Source organism: Terrapene carolina, unplaced genomic scaffold (genome assembly GCF_002925995.2).
Source record: "Terrapene carolina triunguis isolate 2854851 unplaced genomic scaffold, T_m_triunguis-2.0 Scaffold16, whole genome shotgun sequence".
Lineage (NCBI taxonomy): Eukaryota > Metazoa > Chordata > Testudines > Emydidae > Terrapene > Terrapene triunguis.
This window is the reverse complement of record NW_020664367.1, coordinates 589,866-612,342: the sequence shown is the minus strand read 5'-3', so window position 1 is coordinate 612,342 and position 22,477 is coordinate 589,866. Positions and strand designations below refer to the sequence as shown.

The 22,477-nt window shown below is 41.2% G+C and overlaps 1 protein-coding gene across 1 annotated transcript in view; it reads left to right on the top strand.

Moving 5' to 3' along the window:
• The window catches only part of FNDC3A (fibronectin type III domain containing 3A), a 190,622-nt gene that overhangs the window by 13,044 nt on the left and 155,101 nt on the right, over positions 1-22,477 (top strand). The window contains exon 3 of the mRNA XM_026649376.2: positions 6,413-6,541. Coding sequence (XP_026505161.1) covers positions 6,443-6,541 — 99 coding nt within the window. The 5' untranslated portion in view covers positions 6,413-6,442. The remainder of the gene's footprint in view (positions 1-6,412; positions 6,542-22,477) is intronic.

The window sequence follows — 22,477 nt, the reverse complement described above, 5'->3', positions numbered from 1 at the left end:
AAATTATGTATGGTCATTTTGTTTTGGTAGGGTTCTGTTCTAGGGTTTTTGGTTTTTTTAAATGTGCATGCTGTTTTGTGTGTGTTAGAGAAGGCTAGATTGAAGAAGTGTGCCTCACACTTGAAGAGGAAGATGGTGAGGTTTGTGGTGGTGTATCAGTTGCCCTCCTGCACAGATAAGCTTTTATCTTTATGGTAGAAATTTCCATTGTGCCTGAGGAGTGAAGTTGCCATTAGCTCCTGTGGGAGCCTAACCACAAAAGAACCCTACTGAAGAAAGTATGCGCACCAGCACCGCTCTCCGCTGCAGCCCATTGGAAGAACAGGGCTTCTGAGTTTCTGATTCACAAGAGCTGTAAGAGGACGCAGGCTGAAGCATATACTGACTGCTTCACAAGAAAATTGGGAGACTCCCCTATCTTCAACATTTCCAATACATCACCATGCTATCTAATCACAAAATAAAACATTATTTAGCCTTGACTTCATTTTGAAGGTTCCTGTTGTTCCTTTTATTCCCTTTTATTTGTTTCCCCCCTCTTTGTAGTTTATTATTTATCATAGTGGTAGTGCCCCAAGACTCTAATCAAAATCAGGGCCGCATTGTATTGGGTGTTGTACACAAACAGGTGTAATTTTTAACGCCTTTTTAAAGAGAGTGTCAGGAAAATAGGTGAGAGCTCCATCTGATCTTCAGTTCTGAAGTTTGGGGGGCAGACGGGAGGGGGACCTGTCATGGACAGTGCTGTGGTCCTGCTCTCAAATCTTTGAACCTAGGCTCTGTCAACTTGAGTTTTGGTTCCCATTGGGTACTTTTACCTTGAATTGTTGTGGAATTAGAAAGGGTCTGTAAGGTAGATAGGTCCTGATCTGTTGAGGGCCTTAAAAGCAAAGGCTAGAAGCCATTTAGCTGTACAAATAACACTGCACACGTTGTGAAGCTCAGTTATGTGCTATGTTAAGAGTGGCCAATGTGTCTTCTGCTTCTGTTATCTAGCTGATTTTATTTTTGGCATATCTCATAGAAGACTGTCATATGGATGTGCTGCTAGCTAGCCAGAGATGGCAGTGTAGATTCTGGTATCGGTATGTACAAAGGAGATCCAGAACCCATGTGTTTGACCTTTAATATTTCACGAGGTGGCTGAGTAACTGACAGAGATGTGCATCCCCAGGACTGCGAGCAGTGCCACAAGAATATGAAGTGACCAAAAAAACTCAGTGTTATAAGACCTGGGAAGACAACTGGTCCACCTCAGGGTAATAAACTTGCCCATTTAATGATAAACTGGATTAAATCCTTCGAACTTGCTCAACCACGCAAACTGATGGCTTGATAGCATGCAAATTACTTGTGAGCTAGGTGGAGAAAGAGGAAAACAGGAACTCCGTGAATCATAGGAATGAAGAATCAGACTGCTAGCATCCCATGATCTCTTTGGGAAGACCTGTGCTGCTGACATGACAGAAAAAATAGTAGCTAAGCTGGTTCAGTGGGAAGAGATGATGTTAGACCATCTGGGTATAGTAGGGCCCTACCAAATTCACGGTACACTTGGTCAATTTCATGGTGATAGGATTTTTAAAATTGTAAATTTCATGATTTCAGCTATTTAAATCTGAAATTTCATGGTGTTGTAATTGGGGGAGGAGGGGGAGTTTGCAGTACTGCTACCCTTACTTCTGCGCTGCTGCTGGTGGCGGCACTGCCTTCAGCACTGGGCAGCTGGAGAGTGATGGCTGCTGGCAGGGAGCCCAGCTCTGAAGGCAGAGCCACCACCAGCAGCAGCACAGAGTAAGGATGGCATGGTATAGTATTGCCACCTTTACTTCTGTGCTGCTGCCTGCAGAGCTGGGCCTTCAGTCAGCAGCCGCCACTCTCTGGCCGCCCAGCTCTGAAGGCAAAAGCGCAGAAGTCAGGGTGGCATGGTATGGTATTGCCACTCTTACTGCTGTGCTGCTGCTGGCAGGCGCTGCCTTGAGAGCTTGGTATCTGGCCAATAGCCACCTCTCTCCAGCCGCCCAGCTCTGAAGGCAGTGCAGAAGGGTGGCAATACCGCAACCCCCCTAAAATAACCTTGCAAACTCCCTGCGACTCTCTTTTGGGTCAGGACCCCCAATTTGATAAACACTGGTCTCCCCCGTGAAATCTGTATAGTATAGGGTAAAAGCACACACAAGACCAGATTTCGTGTTTTTCACAGCTGTGAATTTGGTAGGGCCCTAGGTTTAGGACTTGTCTACATGGGGAGTTTAGTGCAGAATAAGCTAGTATGTGAATTTAAAGTGTACTAGCCACTCTGCACTAACTACTTACAGACCCCTTTACTTCCACTCATACTTTGCACTGAATATCGTCGTGCACTAGCTACTCCACACTTGCTGCTCTGGGCTTTTCCCCCCGTAAGGTTTCTGTATGCTTACAGCTTTGTGTTCCAACTTAAGCCCAGAGCAGATTTACAGCAGAGTTTCAGCCTGGGAGGAGTAAATAAGTTAAAATGGTCAGTTGTGTTGGGTTTTTGGACAACAAATCTATTTTTATATTGTAGGTTGCATAACATCTTTTCAGTTGGTCAAATAAGTATCTCCAGTATTTAGCTGTAGAGGGTTGAGAGCCATTAAGTTGTCTTTGTCAATTCTCATGTTAGCATAAGAGCTTTTCCCTTGTTTGATACTAACAAGGACAAACTTGAAGTGCACTGAAAGGAAATTGTATTAAATATGCTGTGAATAATGAACATCAGCACTGTTGTACTTCACTATATAGAAGATAGATCTGTGCTGGAAGAAGTTTAAACTAACATTGATAAAATAGGAAGGCTAGGTTAGCTGGATAACCTAGAAGCAGGAAAAAAAACCCAAATGAAACCATTCCTGGTTATGTTGCTCCTCAGATTATTAGAATCCACTGTCAGCACAATGGTAAGGATGATGGTTGCTTGCTTCTGAAAGTCCTTTGAGTCTTTCTGAGGTGTTCATTGAGTAGATAGATACTGGAGAATAAGCATAGTTTGCTATATAGGAAGTAGATAGAAAGTATGAGTTAGTTGTGATGACTCCAAATATTGACACGCTCTAATCAAGGCTTTTTAGGAGGGAGGTGTGTGTTTTATTTTTTTTAAATAAATCTTGAATAATTTTGTGCATTTCCTGCTCATTTAAAAATAAGCTAACTCAGTGTGGGTTTTTATTTCAATTTAATTTTTGTATTGTGACGTTACATTCCATATTCTTTATGGAAATATGCTTATGATATGGATATGGCATAACTGAGATATATTTATTCCCCTTGACCTGTCAGTCACCTGCGAAGGCACTGAAAATGCGCCTTTTTAAAAAAAAAGTTCTCCCTTGGCTTCTGTGACTTTGTCCCTCTCTTGGTTCTTATTCTACTTTTCAAATCATTGCTTCATCATGTCCTTCAGAGGGTACTCTTCATCCCACCTCCAACTTTCTGTGGGTGTTCCATAGGGCTCTGTCCTTGGTCCTCTTTTCTTCTCCCTCTAAATCTTATCTGTGGGTAATCTCATCTGCAGATTCAAATTTAACTACCATCAACTGTGTGGACCTTCGCTCCAGATAACTCCTGTTATCTTCTGTACAAATTAAAATCTTGGCCATCTGTCTGACATCTCCTCATGGATGCCAAGCTTAAATATGGATAAAATAGAGCTCTTAATGTGCCCCCTAAAACGCTTCCTGCTACCTTCTTTCTCGATTACTGTAAACAATACCACCATCCTGCCTATCATTCTCTTTGACGTGGACTTCTCTCTAGGTCCTCCCATCCAGGCTATATTTAAGTCTTGCAGATTCCTTTCTGGATAACATCTCTAATATATGGCCTTTCCCATCCATCCATCCATTTTAAACTCTTGTCTAGGCTCTTATCATCTTGTCTCTCAATTACTGCAATATCCTTTTTTCTGGCCTTGATGAGTGCACTCTTGCCCCACTCATATATGTTCAGAATGCTGCTATAAAGATGATCTTCCTAGCGCATCACTTTGACCATGTCACCTCTCTGCATCCCTCCACTGGCCCCCACTACTCTGTCATATAAGATATAAGCTGTTCATCTTCACTTTCAAACCCCTGACCTGTCCCCCCCACCCTACCTATAATATCTTATTGGCAATCAAGAGTCGACTCTTGCATCCAATCAGACCATGATACTACCCTTTATTGCCCACTTGTTAAATTTTCAAACAAGCACCTTCATATTTTCTCCTGTGCTGCCCCTCAGGCCTGAAAGGAGCTCCCTGTAAACATCTGTAAAGCTATCTCATTCAAACCCCTCTTTTTCTGTGATGCTTACAAAAAGATTGGCAACATTTAAGTGGTGGGTACGGTGAGACCACTAAACAATGCAATCATGTTGACTAATATTGTCTCATTGTTTTTCTGCACTTCCCCATCTGACTGTATCCATCTGTTGTCTCTTATTTTATATTTTGATTGTAAGCTTGACCATGGGCAGGAACCATCTTTTTGTTCTGTATTTATACAGCATCAAGCACCGCAGGGCACTGGTCCAGAACTAGGGCACCTAGATGCGACAGTATTAAAATAAATAAATAAATAAATAATGAATGGACATTAGATTACATTGTACCAGTGCTCTTGTTCATAATGAAGCTAGACATTTGTGCACTTTCAAGACTTTCTAATGTAACATAGTGCCCTTAGATGAGTTGTCAACAATGAGAATTAAACCTTGGACCTCTGGGTCTAAAACCATTAGTCTCTACTGACTGAATTACAAGGCTGACATCTGTTGGCTCAGAGGCTGCAGTGAACTCATAAAGCTCTGTGGTTCAGCCACCAGAGGGGGCCAGAGACCTACAGAGTATAATTGTGGGTTATGCTAGCACAGTGGTTCTCAACCTTTCCAGACTACTGTACCCCTTTCAGAAGTCTGATTTGTCTTGCCTACCCCAAGTTTGACCTCACATAAAATCAGCTTACAAAATCAGACATAGAAATACAAAAGTATCACAGCACACTATTACTGAAAAATTGCTTACTTTCTCATTGTTATCATATAATTATAAAATAAATCGATTGGAATATAAATATTGTACTTACATTTCAGTATGATCCTTGAGGCTGTTTTTTCACTTGTGGGAATTGTCTGAAGCTCAAGCCCTGCCACGTGGAGCTGAAGCATGTAACTTAACTTCATGTGGCTGCCTGTGGTGTGGGGTCCTGTGCCACTGCCCTGCTTGGCACTGCCTAATGCAGGGGAGGGCAAACTACGGCCCGCGGACTGGATCCGGCCTGTCAGGGCTTTCAATCCGGCCTGCGAGATTGCTAGCCCTGTGGTGCAGCGGGGCTAAGGCAGGCTCCCTGCCTAGGTAGGTCCCCTGCCTGCACAGGCCCCGTGCGGCTCCCAGAAGCAGCTGGCACCACGTCCCTGTGGCCCCTGGAGGGGGGGGAGGGGTAGAGGGCTCTGTGCACTGCCCTTGCCTGCAGGCACCACCCCCCACAGCTCCCATTGGCTGGGAATAGAGAACTGCGGCCAATGGGAGCTTTGGGGGTCGTACCCACAGATGAGGGCAGCACGCGGCGGAGCCGCCTGCCCCACCCCACCCCCAGGAGCTACTGCCGGACATGCTGGCCACTTCCGGGAGTGGTGCGGGGCCAGGGCAGGCAGGGCGTCTGCCTTAGCCCCGCTGTGCGCCACTGCCACCCCGGAGCCGTTTGAGGTAAGTGGTGCCGGGCCGGAGCCCACACCCCGAACCCCTCCTGCACCCCGCACCCCAACCCCCTGCCCTGAGCCCCCTAAGCCCCTGCTGCACCTCTCCTGCCCCCCAGCCCTTAGCCCCCTCCCGCACTCCACACCCCCTCCTGCATCCCAACCTCCTGCCCTGAGCCCCCTCCTGTACCCCTCCCTCCTGAACCCCAACCCCCTGACCTGAGCTCCTTCCTGCACACCGCACCCCAACCTCCTGCCCCAGCCCTACATTCATGGTCCTGCTTACAATTTCCCCACCCAGATGTGCCCCTTGGTCCAAAAATTTTGCCCACCCCTGCCCTAATGCCAACCTTGCACTTGCAAGCCCCCCAAACCCCTCCCATAACTCCCTCCCCGTGGGCTGCAACCCCCAAGTTGAGAAACAATTATCTAGATGAGTATCCCCTAGATGACCTCTGAGTACCCCCAGTGGTACACGTACCCCTGGTTGAGAATCACTGTGCTAGCATTCCAAAATAACCTTAGAGTCATATTTATGGAAAGGTCCTTTGAGATGTGTTATGAAAAATATTTATACTGGTGCATTTAATTATCTTGTTAACTTTACTTTTTAACACTAAAGACTATTTTAAAGGATACTTACTATGAAATCAGCTTTCACTTATTAAAATATATAACATGCACATTACGTAATTTTGGTAGTTTTTCTTTACAGGTGATCCTGTGAATTAATGTTCCATCAAAGATGGCAGAACACCCACCACTACTGGATACCACTCAGATTATAAGTAGTGAAATTCCTCTTCTACCTGCCCCTATTGTTAGTGGGGATGGAGCACAACAGGTAAAGAAACTTCAACACCTTTGCTTTCTTTTATGCGATATATACAAAAGAAATGTGGTTATGTACCAACTGAAGAGGTGGGATATTTGAAAAGCTCCAAATCCTGAAAAACACCAAAATGCTCATTAGCAAAAGTCTTGAAAATAATAGTCACACCATTCCAATATCTCTTGAGAAGTCAGTGTAGATCTAGGCTGACTGTGTTTTTTGTTCACTTTTTAGGCTGTGGAATAGAGAAACTGCAGTCTGAGTACTGCAATTACGAGATTCTGATCCTTTTCTAGAGACATTTACATTGCCTATAGAGATTGTAAATATTTCCAAAAACTTTTTGATATTTAAGATGAGAGCCTGTTATCAATTATCATAGAGTTTAAGGCCAGAATGGACAACCAGATCATCTAGTTTGATCTCCTGTATATCACAGGTCACAAACACCACCCAGCATCCACACATTAAACCCAACAACTGAAATTAGACTGAAGTATTACAGCCCACAAGAGACTAAACTGGTGTGTGCCACAGGTAGAGAATAGGCAGTACCGAGATGCACCAATGCCAGAGTTTCCTGAAATGGCAAGGAATTGATTAAGTGAGTTATACCCAGATAATCCCCACAAATAACCCACATCACATGCTGCAGAAGAAGGCACAAACCCTAGGTCACTGCTGATCTGACCTGGGGGAAAATTCCTTTCCAACCCCACATATGATGATCAGTTATACCCTGAGCATGCAAGCAAGAACCAACTAGCTAAGCCCAGGAGAGAGAGAATCCTCAGTGCCACCTCAGAGCACTGGCCCACCCTGTCCTGTGTCCCATCTCCAGCCATGGCCATCTCTGATCCTTCAGAGGAAGGAGACAAAAAACAAAACAAAAAACGAGAATACATTGATGGGTGAGGAGTGTGTAGAAATCCCGTCCTGATCCTTGCAATTGACCTGTTGAAGCCCTGAAGCTTGAGATTTGAGGGGCACAAGACATACATGAGACGAGACCCTCAGAGCTGCCAAGTCCTGCCCCCATGATCACATGCAACCCTGTCATATAATCCCATTCATAAATTTATCCATCTCTCTCTCAAAACTAATTAAGTTATTTGCCCCCACAACTCCTATTGGGAGGCTGTTCCAGAATCTCACTCTGAAGGTTTCTAACCTTCTTCTAATTTCCAGCCTGAATTTGGTCACAAGCAGTTTATACCCATTGTTCTTGTGCCAACATTGTCCTTTAGCTTAAATAGCTCTTAACCCTCTGTGGTTCCCTTTTCAGCCTTTTTTTCATTAGGCTAAAACAAGCCAAGCTCTTCCAGTCCCCTCTTATAGCACAGGCCCTCCATTCCCTGGATCATCCTTGTAGCTCTTCTCTGCACCTGTTCCAGTTTGAATTAATCTTTCTAGAACATGGGCAACCAGAATTATATGCCATATTCCAAATGAGTTCTTACCAGTGCCTTGTACAATGACATGAATATGTCTGTGTCTGTATTGAAAATGCCATGCCTGATCCATCCTAGGATCACATTTGCCTTTTTTGCAGCTGCATCACATTGGTCAATCACGGGATGACTGAGTCACCAACACACTCAGGTCACTTTTCTTATCTGTCACAACTGATGAGCCCACAGCTTTTTGTAGAAATTCTTCTTATTAAAGCTTAAATGCATAACCTTGCACTTTGTACTATTGAATTTCATCCCATTTCTGTGCACAGAGGGTGGCTGCAGTCTTCCTCACTGCAACCATTTCTGGGGCCATCTTCCTGGCTTTATATTAGACCAGCCCACACCTACTGAACTAAGCTTCATCTTCCAGTCAAGGGTTGCTTCTCCAGCCTGATCCCTGCATGTGTGGCATTTTACATTAATTGGCCCTTTCTCGGCTTCCTTATTCCTTTCAGAAGTGATGTGTGGTAAACATCCCATCACACGGGCACAGTCTATACCCCGGTAAACCCATATTGCATTACATCTCGTTTTCTGTTTACCTCCATAAATTTAATTATTCTTTCCTTTGCAATTTGTTCTAAAATCTTGCATACTATTGAGAACAGACTAGCAGAGCTGTAATTGCCCACAAGCATATGTACGACATTAGCTATTCTCCAGTCATGCAGTAGTACCCCAAATAGATTTATTCAAAATCTTTGCTACTAGACTAGCAATCTCATGTGCCAGTTTTTTCAGTATTTTGGGGTGGAAATTGTCTGGTCCCTCTGATTTGAGCGCATTAAACACTTCAAGTTTTTCTTCCACCTCTGTTGTGGTCATACCTATTTCTATGCACTCATTTCTATCAGCCATCCTGCCTTCATACCCATGTTCCATATTATCCTCCTTATTGAAAACAGAGACATTGTATTAATTTAGTTTTTGGGCTTACTTAGATTATCTTTAAGCTTCTCCCTATCCACACTGCACACAGACCTCATCCTTCTTCATTCTATTTTTATATAACTAAAAAACTGTGACTACTTATATTAATTTCCTTGGCAAGAACTAATTCAGCCTGGCTTTTAGCAATTCTCACTTTATTCATACAATTTCTAACCTCCAAGATATAGCTTTCTTCACTGATCAATCTCTTTTTCCATTCGCTATGGGCTTTCTGTTTACTCCTAATAACCTTTTTGAGATAATTATTCATCCAGATGGCTCTGGAGTCTTTCCCTACAAGTTTTTTCCCCCTTGCTTGGGATGCAAATTAAAGATAATTTGTGTATAGTTGATTTAAAAGAAATTCCAAGCCTCCTCCACATTGAAGCCCTTGAGCTCTTTAGTCCAGGTGACTTCTTTAATTCCCTTAGTTTCCCAAAATCTGCCCTTTTGAAATAAAAAAACGTCCTTGATGACCCGGTTTTGATTATCCTTCCATTTAATTTAAACTGAATCATCTTGTGATCAGTCAATCCAAGGTTATTTCCTATGACCAGCTGTGATGATCGGTGTGACACAGGCTTTCAGTAGAGACCTTACATGACATGCTTTGACAAACTATAGAGACCAGACCCAGGGAATCCCTGTGACCCTATGCACTCCTGTGCCCTCTGCCAGTGGATCCCAAGAGGTCCCTGGGTCACATCAAGTAATGTTTCAAAAAACCTGGTACCAATATAGATGCCAATTTTGTTGCTTCAGGAAAGTACCGTATAAAACCTGTTAATGGTTCCTCAAAACTAATAAAGAACATAATGTACTTCTTATCAAGCCAGCAGAAAATGTGCACTGTATGGAGCAATATTATGCCACAAGGAAGAAGGACTGCATGACCTATTGACAGTAGATCTTTGCTACAATAGACACTTCATATTCAGTTTTTTCTTCATTCTACATATGTTTGTTTTTGCATTAATGAAAAACAAGATCCCTATACGTGTCCAAAACAGGCCCATTTGGGGAATGCTTGTGAATGCTCCTTCTAGTCTTGGGAGAGGGATCATGCCAGAGACACAACGGGATGCTGTCATGGGTGACCTGCGTATGCTCCAAGAGTAACAAGGGAAATGGGAGTGGAAAGAAATTTTAGAAGAGAAGCCTGGTTGCTTGGCTTTAAGGGGAAATGGAGTGAACTAGCCAAACTAAGATCCAGTATGAGGTCAAATTGGGATGAGAGCTGAATGAGGCTTAAATGAAGAGGAGGCGGAACTGTTAAGTGTTGTGGTGAGTGTATGGACAGAAGAGTGTGGGGGAAGAAAATATGATATTCCAGTTTGCTGTGTCTGAGAATGTCTTCTTCCTGGTATTAAATACATTTCAGAATTTTTACCTACATTGTTTAAAAAAGATGGCAATTATTATATAATACAGGTAGAAATTATTCTGAAATTTTAAAACAGAGCTTTTATTTAATAAAAATACAGTTTTAACTACTTTTAACCAAAAGCAGAAGTAAGCCATCCCTAACAACTAAACAGCAACCCATTAAGCAAAAACTTGAATAAAATCTATGGACATATTAAAGCTTACCTACTCACTTTTCTCTCTAGACATTCAATACTTCTGCTTAAATACTTTCCTCTTTTCATACCCTTTCTTCACATATTTCTCTTTCTTTTCTTCCCATTTCTATTCTTCCTTTACTTTTAGGTACCCACGTAAGTAACTTCTCTCTATCCCCTCCAAAAAATGAGGCTAATCAATCTGCCCTTTCATACAGCTTGTTTAGTAATGACCTCCAGGGTTTGAAGAAGTTTCGATTTTTGAATGTCCTTTGGGGGAAGTTTTATTAAAAGGAAATATATTCTGTTATCTTTTTACTAAGCAAGAAAAGAATTTGAACCAAGAACCACACTAGAGATTAAATTATGTCTCTTGTTAATTTTTTTAGAAGTAAAAAGTTTGTAGTTTATACAGTATCTATCCTTAGAGAGTAGCCATGCATACAAACTGGATATAACCTTCAGAGGACAGTTAACAGATTTATTTAAAATAATTCTACAAAATATATTAGCTAGGTTTTCAGTTAATAACAGTTAAGGACAGCTAATACCACTTTTTCATTTCCAAGTTATATAACAGATTTGGCTACAATTTAGCATCTCATAAAAATTAGCAAAACTTTTATTATCAATTGATTTGACTTTGTTTTTCTTTTGTCTGTGTAATATAATACATGACCCTTAAATAATTTGGAAATGTATTTATTCAGTGTCAGGAACTGGAACTTTACTGGAAACATTTATTACTTTTCTTGTAGTGATTTAGTTAATGCTGATTTCTAAATACTTTTATGTTTGGACTTACAAAAGCCAGGACGTTCAGAATTGTAGCTACAACTCTATCATTAGCTCATCCAATTGAGACCCCATGGTACAAGAGCTTCAGAGCATTGGGTGATTCTGCACGTTTTGGAATACATTCTAGGGTGACCAGATGTCCCGATTTTATAGGGACAGTCCCAATTTTTGGGTCTTTTTCTTATATAGGCTGCTATTACCCCCTGTCCCGATTTTTCACACTTGCTGTCTGGTCACCCTATTTTATTAGTTCATAAGAATTTATGAGCATCTCTTGTTTACATCTTGTATCCCTCTATATACATTGTAGTATTTTGCTGAGTTATGTATGAAGCATCATAGATTTAACTCTGAACTCCATTGCTGTTATGTGAAGGTATCTGTTTCAACCTAAATGTCGTTTCACTGTACTTTTAATCAGTTTCATTGTTTGTTTTTTAAAGATGTGGTATAACTTGCATTAATACTGTTTTTTGGTATTGTGAAAGATTTTCCTAGCTTTACCCTTGTAATGTGTTCTAGTGACTGCAGTGAGAACTTGTGCCATCATTATGCTGATAAACATGGAGCTATACACAATATCCTGAAAACTAGCTATTTCACATGCTTAGCTACTATTCAAACAAATATTTTGCCCATTTCAAAAACACTTTCACCAAATTACTACAGAGTTACTCCCTCATTCTACAACAGAGTTATAACAGAATCAGGGGATCAAGTTATAACAATTGTAATTTCTAATTGGGACAGAATTTTACTGTGTCACTGCAACCAAGCTAAAGCCTTGGATTGCCCATATCATAACTGGGTCCCCAGACTCCATTATAGTTTTATTGATATGGCCTCTGTATTTTAAAAGAAACTTTTTATTCGTAGAGGCTGGCTACAGAAATATATCTAAAGCCTGGTGGGAAGGAGCTTCAAGTTACTCAATTAAAAATATATATTAAGAACTTTTTACATTAGAAATTGACTGTACAATGTTTACCAGTCCTTCATAGCAAATTGCCATGATTTGAAACATCTGAGATCCTAAACACAGAAAACTAACATTACACAGGATGCAATCTAAAATGTATTAACAGAATATGAAGAATCCATTTATTTGGTTACTGTTTTAATGAAATACTTTGTTTGTGATTTCAAGTTATATGTAGTTTATGCTCTTTCTAGTGAAATACAAAGTTGAGGTGCCAGGTGGGTCAAAATCATACAGTCGTTTCCTGAAACTTTGCAAATATTCCTTTCAAATCAATTAATTTCAAATATGTCAACAGGATATAAAATGTTTTCCTCTAACTCTTAACTTTAGAATAGCTACACAGATATTCACATGTAAATCTCAAAAGATGAAGGACAAGATGTTTCAGACATTGAATGGCCTAAGCAAGCTGAGGCCGTGAGATCTTCTGCCGGGTAGGATGATTGATTTTTTTTTTTTTTTTTTAAAGCAAAAATCCTGGGAAGGATACAAAACTTGAACGATTCAGACAGTCCTGTATTTACACCTACAGATTTACATTCTGTCCCATCGAAACTAAAGTAGTAGTGTTTGATACAGGTTGGGAGTCTTGTGTCCATTCATATGTTACTCTGCTAGACAGAAACGTGCATTTGACTGCTTTACCTGAATTTGTCCATAATACCTCTGTCCTCTCTTCAAATCCCTCTTCAGGACCCACTTTTACTGTGATGTTTACAGCCATTGCCAGCAAATAAAGATTGGAGAGGACCAGCTGGGTATAATTGACATTGTTTGGGGGGGGAGGGAATCAAGCATAATATGTCTTTATCCCTCTCCTTCACCTGTAGTACATTGCTTGTTTTCTTATTCTTAGACTGTGAACTCTTTAGAGTAAAGACTGTGTGACCAGCATATACTTAGAGACTCTCTATTTGCTATCATATAGTTTGTATGTGAGAGAGGAGGGTATCTTTTGTCATGTAATTTAGACCTCTATTGGGCACATGAGTCAGAATTTTCTTCTGATCACTGACTCAAAGCTTGAGCCTATGTTCATTGAAATCAGTCGTAAAGCTCCCATTGACTTTAACGGTGCAGGATCAGAGCCTCATTCTTTTGAGGCTTATTTACCTAGAATACAAGACAATAGCAAGTGGACAGGGATGAAGCTCTGGAGAGAACAACCCCATAATTGAAATGCATTTATTTTATCTTCTAGGAGGAATTTTTTTCTGTTTCTTATTAATAGTGAAGATTAAATTAATTAGATTAATTTATTAATATAAAAAGATTAATTGCTTACAATTTTTCAGTATTTTATTCCTGTGATTACTAATCTGTGGAATAGACATGCATTTTTCCTAAGGATAGGATCAATACTTTGAGAGAGAGAGTCTTTCAAAATGTAAGATTTTTTCATGTGGAAGTCAAGATTAAGATGCCTTTGTTTACTGAAAACTAATATTCTAAAGAACTTTGAAGAGTATCCCAGAAGTGAATAAACTTTCAAATGTAAAATGAAATCCAAGATGATTAAGACTGAGCATTTGTTGCGTTAACATGAAGCAGCTTTAATGCATTATAAATATGAAAATATAACTTTATGGTCTAGCAAATTAATAAAAAATTGCTCACATAGCATATTCAAATGAGCATACATATAGTAGTGTACTTCAGTGTGGAATCATTTGATTCTCAAACTGTACAGTGAAATGAGACCACTCATTAAAAATAGCCAAATAATTTAAATGTCCTAATTTCAGGCATTACATTGGGAGCCAGATTGTGATACCTTGACGCATGCTGAATTGTACCATATATGACAGATAGACCCATGAAAGTCAATGGGACTATTGTGCAGGAATATATTATTCAAAAGTGAGCAAGGGTATTACTACCTGGCCAAAAGTGATCTGTTTTTAAACAGGGTTTTACAGAACCCAACAGGAATAGAAATGCTGTTATTAAATCATTTTATATTTAAAATAAAATTGTTTTAAAAATATAATAAAAAAGGCTTTGCCGAATAACTATATAATTTACCAGCTCAGCCACAAAGTCTGTTTGCCTGCATTGTACAAATATGATTATGAAAAAACTGATATTTTACTTGGCCTGAGTTAGTGGGATAGTAGATATTTGTGATGCTGTTTATAAACATTCATCTGCAGCCTTTTTGAACACAACAACCAAAAGGTAAATGTTTATTTCCCATGTTAAACTGCATAAAATAGTAAACTACGGTTTAGATTTTTGAAAATGTAGTTTCTGGGAGGAGCTCTGGAAATTAGGCAGTAGCTGATTACATTGTTGCCGGTATGTGCACTCTGATCACCTGCTCTTTCTCTCTGTTATCTGTTACCTCACGGTGAGACATGACAGGATTTTTGTCATGCATAGTCATCACAGAGTCAGCCAGTCCATTCTTCGGTGAGCCCCTCCTGCCTCGGTTGTTCTGTGGGATAGTCTCACTTTCCCAAGAGGGATAGGAGCAGGGGTGAAAAAGTAAATTAATGGGCTTACCGGTACACATGGCGGCCGGGGTCCTGGGCAAGGTGGGTGGGTGGCGCTGGGCCCCCGGAAGGGGCGGGGCTGGGGCCAGACTCCCCCGGCCAGCCCTTCAGCGCTACCCGGCCTGCAATTTAAAGGGCCTGGGGCTTTGGCCGGTGACGCGGTAGCAGCAGCAGTGGCTGGGAGCCCCAGGCCCTTTAAATAGCTGCCGGAGCCCCAGGGTAGTGGCGGCAACTGGGAGCCCTTGGGCGGCGGGGGCGATTTAAAGGGCCTGGGGCTCCGGCTGCTGCTGGGAGCCCCAAACCCTTTTAAATTGCCGTGCCCCGGGGCAGCTGCCCCTTTTGTGCCCTCCCTCCTCCTGCCCCCCATCAGCGGCCCTGCCGGTACAGTCGGCTGTGTACCAGCTTTCTTACCAGATCGCCATACCTTACCGTACTGGCTTACTTTCACCTCTGGTTATGAGACCCCAAAAGATGTAGTCTCACCATAAATAGACATTGGGTAGGCTGCCCTGTTCCTCCTGCAGTGTGCAAAGGCACGCACTGGGAACAGGGCAGTTAACTGGTGGAGACACAGTGCCCCCACTTTTTTCCCAACTAATCCCAGTTCTGATGGAGTTCCTTAATGCTGTGTGTGAGGAATCTAGGTTGGTGAGGTTACCAGGCCTTCTCATCCCCCAATTCCAAGCTCTACCCAGATTCAACTCAGGCTAGTGGAGCAGGGCTGGCAGCCTCTGGCTTTTCATTGCCACACAGTTCTAGAAAGTTCTGAGAAGGATGAGTGCTGTTCAGAGAGTGTTGTTCTTCCCTTGCCTCAAGAGGAAGCCGATGTCTTGGCTAAAAAGAACTTTAACACACTTGAAGCAATGCCCAAAGTAATGGATTTTGTCCTCTGCACAACAATATTGCAGTGCGCTCTTCATGAGTGTAAAGGTTCACCTGTACAGAGCTCAGTGAAGGAGTAGGATGTAAATTGTTAATTCTTTGTCTCCAAACTCTGGATTTGGATTTTTTAGCAGAGTCCCAGATGCCCCAGTGGTAGATCTTCCACTGATCAGTTGTGCTTCATTAATATATCTTACACTAAATACACTATTGCTATTTAATATGGTTAAATACTTGGCATCTGGAAACATTCATGTTTATGTCTGTTTATATAAAACATGCATCTGTCCAGTTAGAAATACAGGGCCAGATTTTCAGCTGGTGTAAATCAACATACATTTATTGGCTTCAACAGCTAAGTATCTGGCTCATAGTGTATTAATAACTTTCAAATCAGTACCAAACAAGGATAAATTCTGTACGTCAATTTGTAACTGAAATCACTCTTACATTAAATTAAAAACAGTTTAACGATGTTATTAAAAATGAATCCAGTATTTAAAGAAAATGGTATTTATTTTGCCTAATTAAGGATGTCATATGAAAATCACAAATAGCTACATTTAACCCTAAAAGACATAAGATTAATACTGTTAATACAAACCTTCAATGAAGAAACAGCTTGTGAGATATTACAATAATAAATTACTATTCCACGATTATTTGCCTAATTAAATGTATTGTACGTTAATGCTTCCAAAACTGTTAAAATTCATACCTGACAAAGAACTTATATAAAAGATCTGTTGATTAAAACGTAATTATTCCATTGTCATATTGATCAGTAGATAGAATCTTGTAATTGTTTTCATTTCTGTTTATTTCTACCTATGGATCTAAGTTTGTAGTGGAAAAATGCACAGTATGCAGCTACTTAAATAATACAATGTTCAATTTTTTTTTCTACACTCGGACTCTGATCCTGCAACTATCTCCATGTAAGCAAACCGCTGAAGTCAGTGGTGTTCCACGAGGGCATAGGGCCTTTTCTCTGTACAGGATCCAGTCTTTATTTTGCAAGTGGTCTCAGCTAATTTTAATATAGCATCCGTTGTGTTATCAGTGTAATACAGAAACTTATTAATTCTAGAAAAATCATGTATTTAACTGAAGAATGATCCTGTTAAATGATTCTGCTATGGTTGAGATTTGCTTTTAAAACCATGTTGACTGGGAAACTTTCTCTCCCTCTTTCTTTCAAGTATGAGTTGAGGTGAAAACATTTGAATTAAAAAGGAGCCTTTAGCATTATCAGGTCTCCACCTTAGTATTTCTGCAAGAAATTGCTCTTTTAAGATTCATAAGTTTTAATATTAAAAGCTGTACCTGGGTGGTATTGGCCTGCAGTAGTAGAAAGAATAATCTTTCTAATCAACAGAGCAATACAAGATAGATATAAAAATTACTGTAGTACTTCAAAGGATATCCACTTTATTACTCTGGCCTTTTGATTACTAAATTTTTAGTTATAAAGTATGAAATTCTTTGTTTCAATGTGCAGAGTTAAGCAGAGATGCTGGTGAATATTTAAACTAGTTTACATCTCATTTGTGATGTAAATTCTAATTAAATTCTAATTTTGACATTTTTCTTGCTGAAAAACATATGATAGATGAGCGATACTCAGACCTTAGTGATCAGCCACAGTAGTGTGAATTCATTGTTTCATTTACTATTTTTATATATATAATTCCCCAGCGAAATGACTGACCAAGTATTCTACAATTGGTTAATAACATAATAAAGGCATCCTGATTGATTAATAACTTGGTTATTGGTTAATAATTAAATCACACAGTGTTTTAATATCATGTGCTGCACTTACGGTTCCCAAGCCTCAATCTGAGTATCACTGTGATAGATCATCATGCTGTAGCTTGCTTTGTTTGTCCTTTTCTTGCTGCTTAAAATCAGACACAGTAATACATGTTATATTAGTCTCTCTTTTTTTTTTTAAGAGAACAAAATCTGTGCTTTTATAAGTCAAAGGCAACTGGGGAAAATATATAATTTTAGCACAACTGAGACAGCATCTCCCCAGGTGGTGTTCTCCTCTCCCCATTCTGTGTTCTGCCTTCATGAAGGACAGCTGCAGCTGTTTCCTTGTCTTTTATTTCATCATTGCTTCTATTGTACATGATACTTTGTGTTTAACTTTATTTTCTGGGATTTGCTGGGGTAGATTTTAGTTGACAGAGAGAGAGAGGAGAAACTGTCTTCATAATGTGGAAAAGATCTGGAATTATGGTGACTGGGACCTTTCTCCATAATACCCTCCTAGTACTGCCAATCCTATATTAGAAAGAACTCCACTTTTAGGGTACTGGGTATGGTGGGGAAATGCTCTCCTGGTAGAGGAGATTTTTATAGATGATATTTACACTACTGCTTTCCAATTGAACTCATATTCTGGGGAAACTCTTGAAATATATCAGATTAAAAAATCTAAGTGCATGTACTTCACAGATTTTTTTCTGTATTTTTAAGACATTTGCAAATCCACAAATGACTTTTTTCTTTAAATGAGGATTTTCTCTTCCAGCCAATTCTGTCCTCCTATACCAGTGGTCCACAGACTTTTCACATCGCACCCTCCCAACCCCTGTCTGCACTCCTCTCCCACTGGAACTGTGGTCAGCAGCTGGGGCTGGGAAAAGGGCCATGGCTCCGGGGGGGAGGGGAGGGATGACAGAGGTAAGGGGGCTGGGGCCAGGGGCAGAGCCACAGCCAGGGCTGTGGCTGAGTGTGGAGCCACAGCCAGGCCGGGAGTCAGGGGCTGATACTGTAGCCGCAATTGGAGCAGCGCTGGGGGCAGAGTGGGGCTGGGTGGTGCTCCCTCTCCCCGCCCCTGCAGGGCGTGGCTCAGGCCCCTTTGTGCCCCCATGAATATTCCTCCACACCTCCCTAGGGGATGTCAGATGTCATAGTGAGCTCATACTGTCACAGTCAAGTCCATGGCCACAACGGTGTCATGAATCCACAATTTTGACTTCCTTGCAGGGAAGGGAAGGGAGAGATTTTACATATACTTGTGTTTGTGAATCCACATGTATAACCTTTTAGGCTTCCTTTTTCCATACAGTCAAATGTGCCATTGGAAGGAAAGGTAGAGAATACAGGTCCATCTGAATGGATCTTGCATGAATAATTCTGTTACCCATGGTGTATATTAAACATATTATAGGCAGCACAGGTCCACCATTTCCCATTATAAGATCCTGGTTTCAGTTGCTTATAACTTTGCCAAATTTAAACTATTTTGGCTGAAATTTTCCATGCCAGATGTTTGCCTCAAGCTTATTTTTTAAAACCTTTAGCTAAAATGATTCAGCCATTTCAAGAAACACATTAGGGAAAATATGTTTTCCCCATATTAAAAAATAAATAAATATTATAACTCTTTTATTAAGAAGCTCTAGTGCTACTTCTTTTGGAGCAGGAACTTGAAATTTGGCAAGAACTAAGGAGCTAGGGGACGGTCAAAAGGGTCTGTAACCACTAGAGTACACTCCCCAGTAGAACCTGGAATTGAGCCTATCATTCCTGAGTCTCAGCATTCCTTTGCTGTGAATAGCTGTGAAGCCCCCAGACAAACTGTCTCCATTCACCTGTAGTGGCAGGTCCACATAGAAGATAAGTCTTCTATTGTCATCATTTCCTCTGTTAGCTCTGGTAGAAGATTGCTGTGGAAATAAAGATTCCAGCCCTTCTGGTAACACAAGTGGGGAGGTCAATACAATTTTACATAATGGAATTTTTGTTTTCTAATTTTTTCAGTTTTTAAAAAATGTAGGAAATTACATCCAAAATAACTATGTTAAAAGGTCCACTTCCTAGACACCATGGTGCAAATAAGTGACGGTCACATTAACACCACCCTATACCAAAAACCCATCGACAGCTACGCCTACCTTCATGCCTCCAGCTTCCATCCCGGACACACCACACAATCCATTGTCTATAGCCAAGCACTGAGGTACAACCGCATCTGCTCCAACCCCTCAGACAGAGACCAACACCTACAAAATCTTCACCAAGCATTCTCAAAACTACGATACTCGCACGAGGAAATAAGGAAACAGATCAACAGAGCCAGACGTGTACCCAGAAGCCTCCTGCTACAAGACAAGCCCAAGAAAGAAACCAACAGAACTCCACTGGCCATCACATACAGTCCCCAGCTAAAACCTCTCCAACGCATCATCAGTGATCTACAACCCATCCTGGACAACGATCCCTCACTTTCACAGGCCTTGGGTGGCAGGCCAGTCCTCCACAGACAACCCGCCAACCTGAAGCATATTCTCACCAGTAACTACACACCGCACCACAGTAACTCTAACTCAAGAACCAATCCATGCAACAAACCTCGATGCCAACTCTGCCCACATATCTACACCAGTGACACCATCACAGGACCTAACCAGATCAGCTACACCATCACCGGTTCATTCACCTGCACGTCCACCAATGTAATATACGCCATCATAGGCCAGCAATCCTCCCCTGCTATGTACATTGGCCAAACTGGACAGTCCCTACGTAAAAGGATAAATGGACACAAATCAGATATTAGGAATGGCAATATACAAAAACCTGTAGGAGAACACTTCAATCTCCTTGGACACACAATAGCAGATTTAAAGGTAGCCATTCTGCAGCAAAAAAACTTCAGGACCAGACTTCAAAGAGAAACTGCTGAGCTTCAGTTCATCTGCAAATTTGATACCATCAGCTCAGGATTAAACAAAGACTGTGAATGGCTAGCCAACTACAGAAGCAGTTTCTCCTCCCTTGGTGTTCACACCTCAACTGCTAGAAGAGGGCCTCATCCTCCCTGATTGAACTAACCTCGTTATCTCTAGCCTGACTCACTCTTGCTTGCATATTTATCCCTGCCTCTGGAAATTTCCACTACGTGCATCCGACGAAGTGGGTATTCACCCACGAAAGCTCATGCTCCAATATGTCTGTTAGTCTATAAGGTGCCACAGGACTCTGCTGCTTTTACAGATCCAGACTAACACAGCTACCCCTCTGATACTATGTTAAAAGAATGTTATGTTGCAAAGTCAAGCACTCCAAAATTAGGAAATGTCAGAATTAAGGTTGCCTATGCAAACTCAATTACATGATCACATACTATTTTTTTTCCACAAGACTGCTGCCACCTGACTCAGGCTATGGGGCTTTATAATGCGGTGTAGACGTTCCAGCTCAGGCTGCAGCATCAGCTCTGGGACCCTTCCACCTCACAGAGTCCTAGATGACATGAAAAACATCTTTATTCACATAAAATCACATTAAAAATCATTAACATGTTATAAAATTACAATATGTACACAAAAAAATGAATAAAATGAAGCAAAACACATCTTAAGTGAACATTAAACATGGATCACTAAAACATCATCATCATCATCATCATCAAGTTCATTCAAAATACTGTTAACACACTAAGTCAACCAAAAAGAGTCCAGGTTGCAAGTCAATTTATAAAAAAGTGTTATCAATCAACAGCTGGGCCACAATCAGTGCTCAGAAGAGCCGTAGCACATCACTCTGCTCTGCCTCGGCCATTCTGTTCTGTTGAGATTTCAAAATGGCTAGTTTTGCCTGACCCAGCAAAAAGTTAGCAGGCAGGAAAGCAGCTGAATGTGAGCACTGTATCTCACTTGGAGAACAAATTAGGGGCTTGGGGAAAGCCAGTCTCAAAGTGCTGAAACCCCCCCAAAAAGAGGGATCGGTTGGGAGCAGCGTAGGAAAAAATGAAACACTGTGTCTGAAGCCAAACAGAAGGAGCACTGTGCAGACACCCCAGGGGTAATATGGTATTCAAAACGATTCATTGTTATAATGCTATGCAGTATCCTCCTGTCAAGGTTCCTTCCCCACTCTGAACTCTAGGGTGCAGATGTGGGGACCTGCATGAGGACCTCTAAGCTTAACTACCAGCTTAGATCTGGTTTTGCTGCCACTACCCAAATTATTTGAGTCATTTGGGAAACTGTCTACCTCCCCCCCCAGAATATCTTCCTCCCAAGTACTATAAACCTTCCCTGGGTAGCCTTGAGAGACTTTTTCACCAATTTTCTGGTGAACACCGATCCAAACCCTTGGATCTTAAAACAAGGAGAAATTAACCATTCCCCCTCCGTTCCCCCACCAATTCCTGGTGAGTCCAGATCCAACTCCCTTGGATCTTAAAACAAGGAAAAATTAATCAGGTTCTTAAAAAGAAGGCTTTTAATTAAAGAAAGAAAGGTAAAAATCATTTCTGTAAAATCAGGATGGAAAATAACTTTACAAGGTAATCAGATTTAAAGAGCCCAGAGGAACCCCCTCTAGCCTTAGGTTTAAAGTTACAGCAAACAGAGGTAAACCCTCTAGCAAAAGGAACATTTACAAGTTGAGAAAACAAAGATAAAACTAACACGCCTTGCCTGGCTGTTACTTACAAGTTTGAAATATGAGCGACTTGTTCAGAAAGATTTGGAGAGCATGGATTGATGTCCGGTTCCTCTTAGTTCCAAGAGCGAACAACCCCCAAAACAAAGAGCACAAACAAATGCCTTCCCCCCTCAAGATTTGAAAGTATCTTGTCCCCTTATTGGTCCTTTGGGTCAGGTGTCAGCCAGGTTACCTGAGCTTCTTAACCCTTTACAGGTAAAAGGATTTTGGTGTCTCTGACCAGGAGGGATTTTATAGTATTGTACACAGGAGGGTTGTTAAGCAGTACCCTCCACTGCAAGTCACTGGAGCGCTTAGGAAGAGGATTGTAGAACATCCTCCAAACTGGGGTCATAGTCACCCGGAGACAGGCATCCTCCAGGTTGTATCAG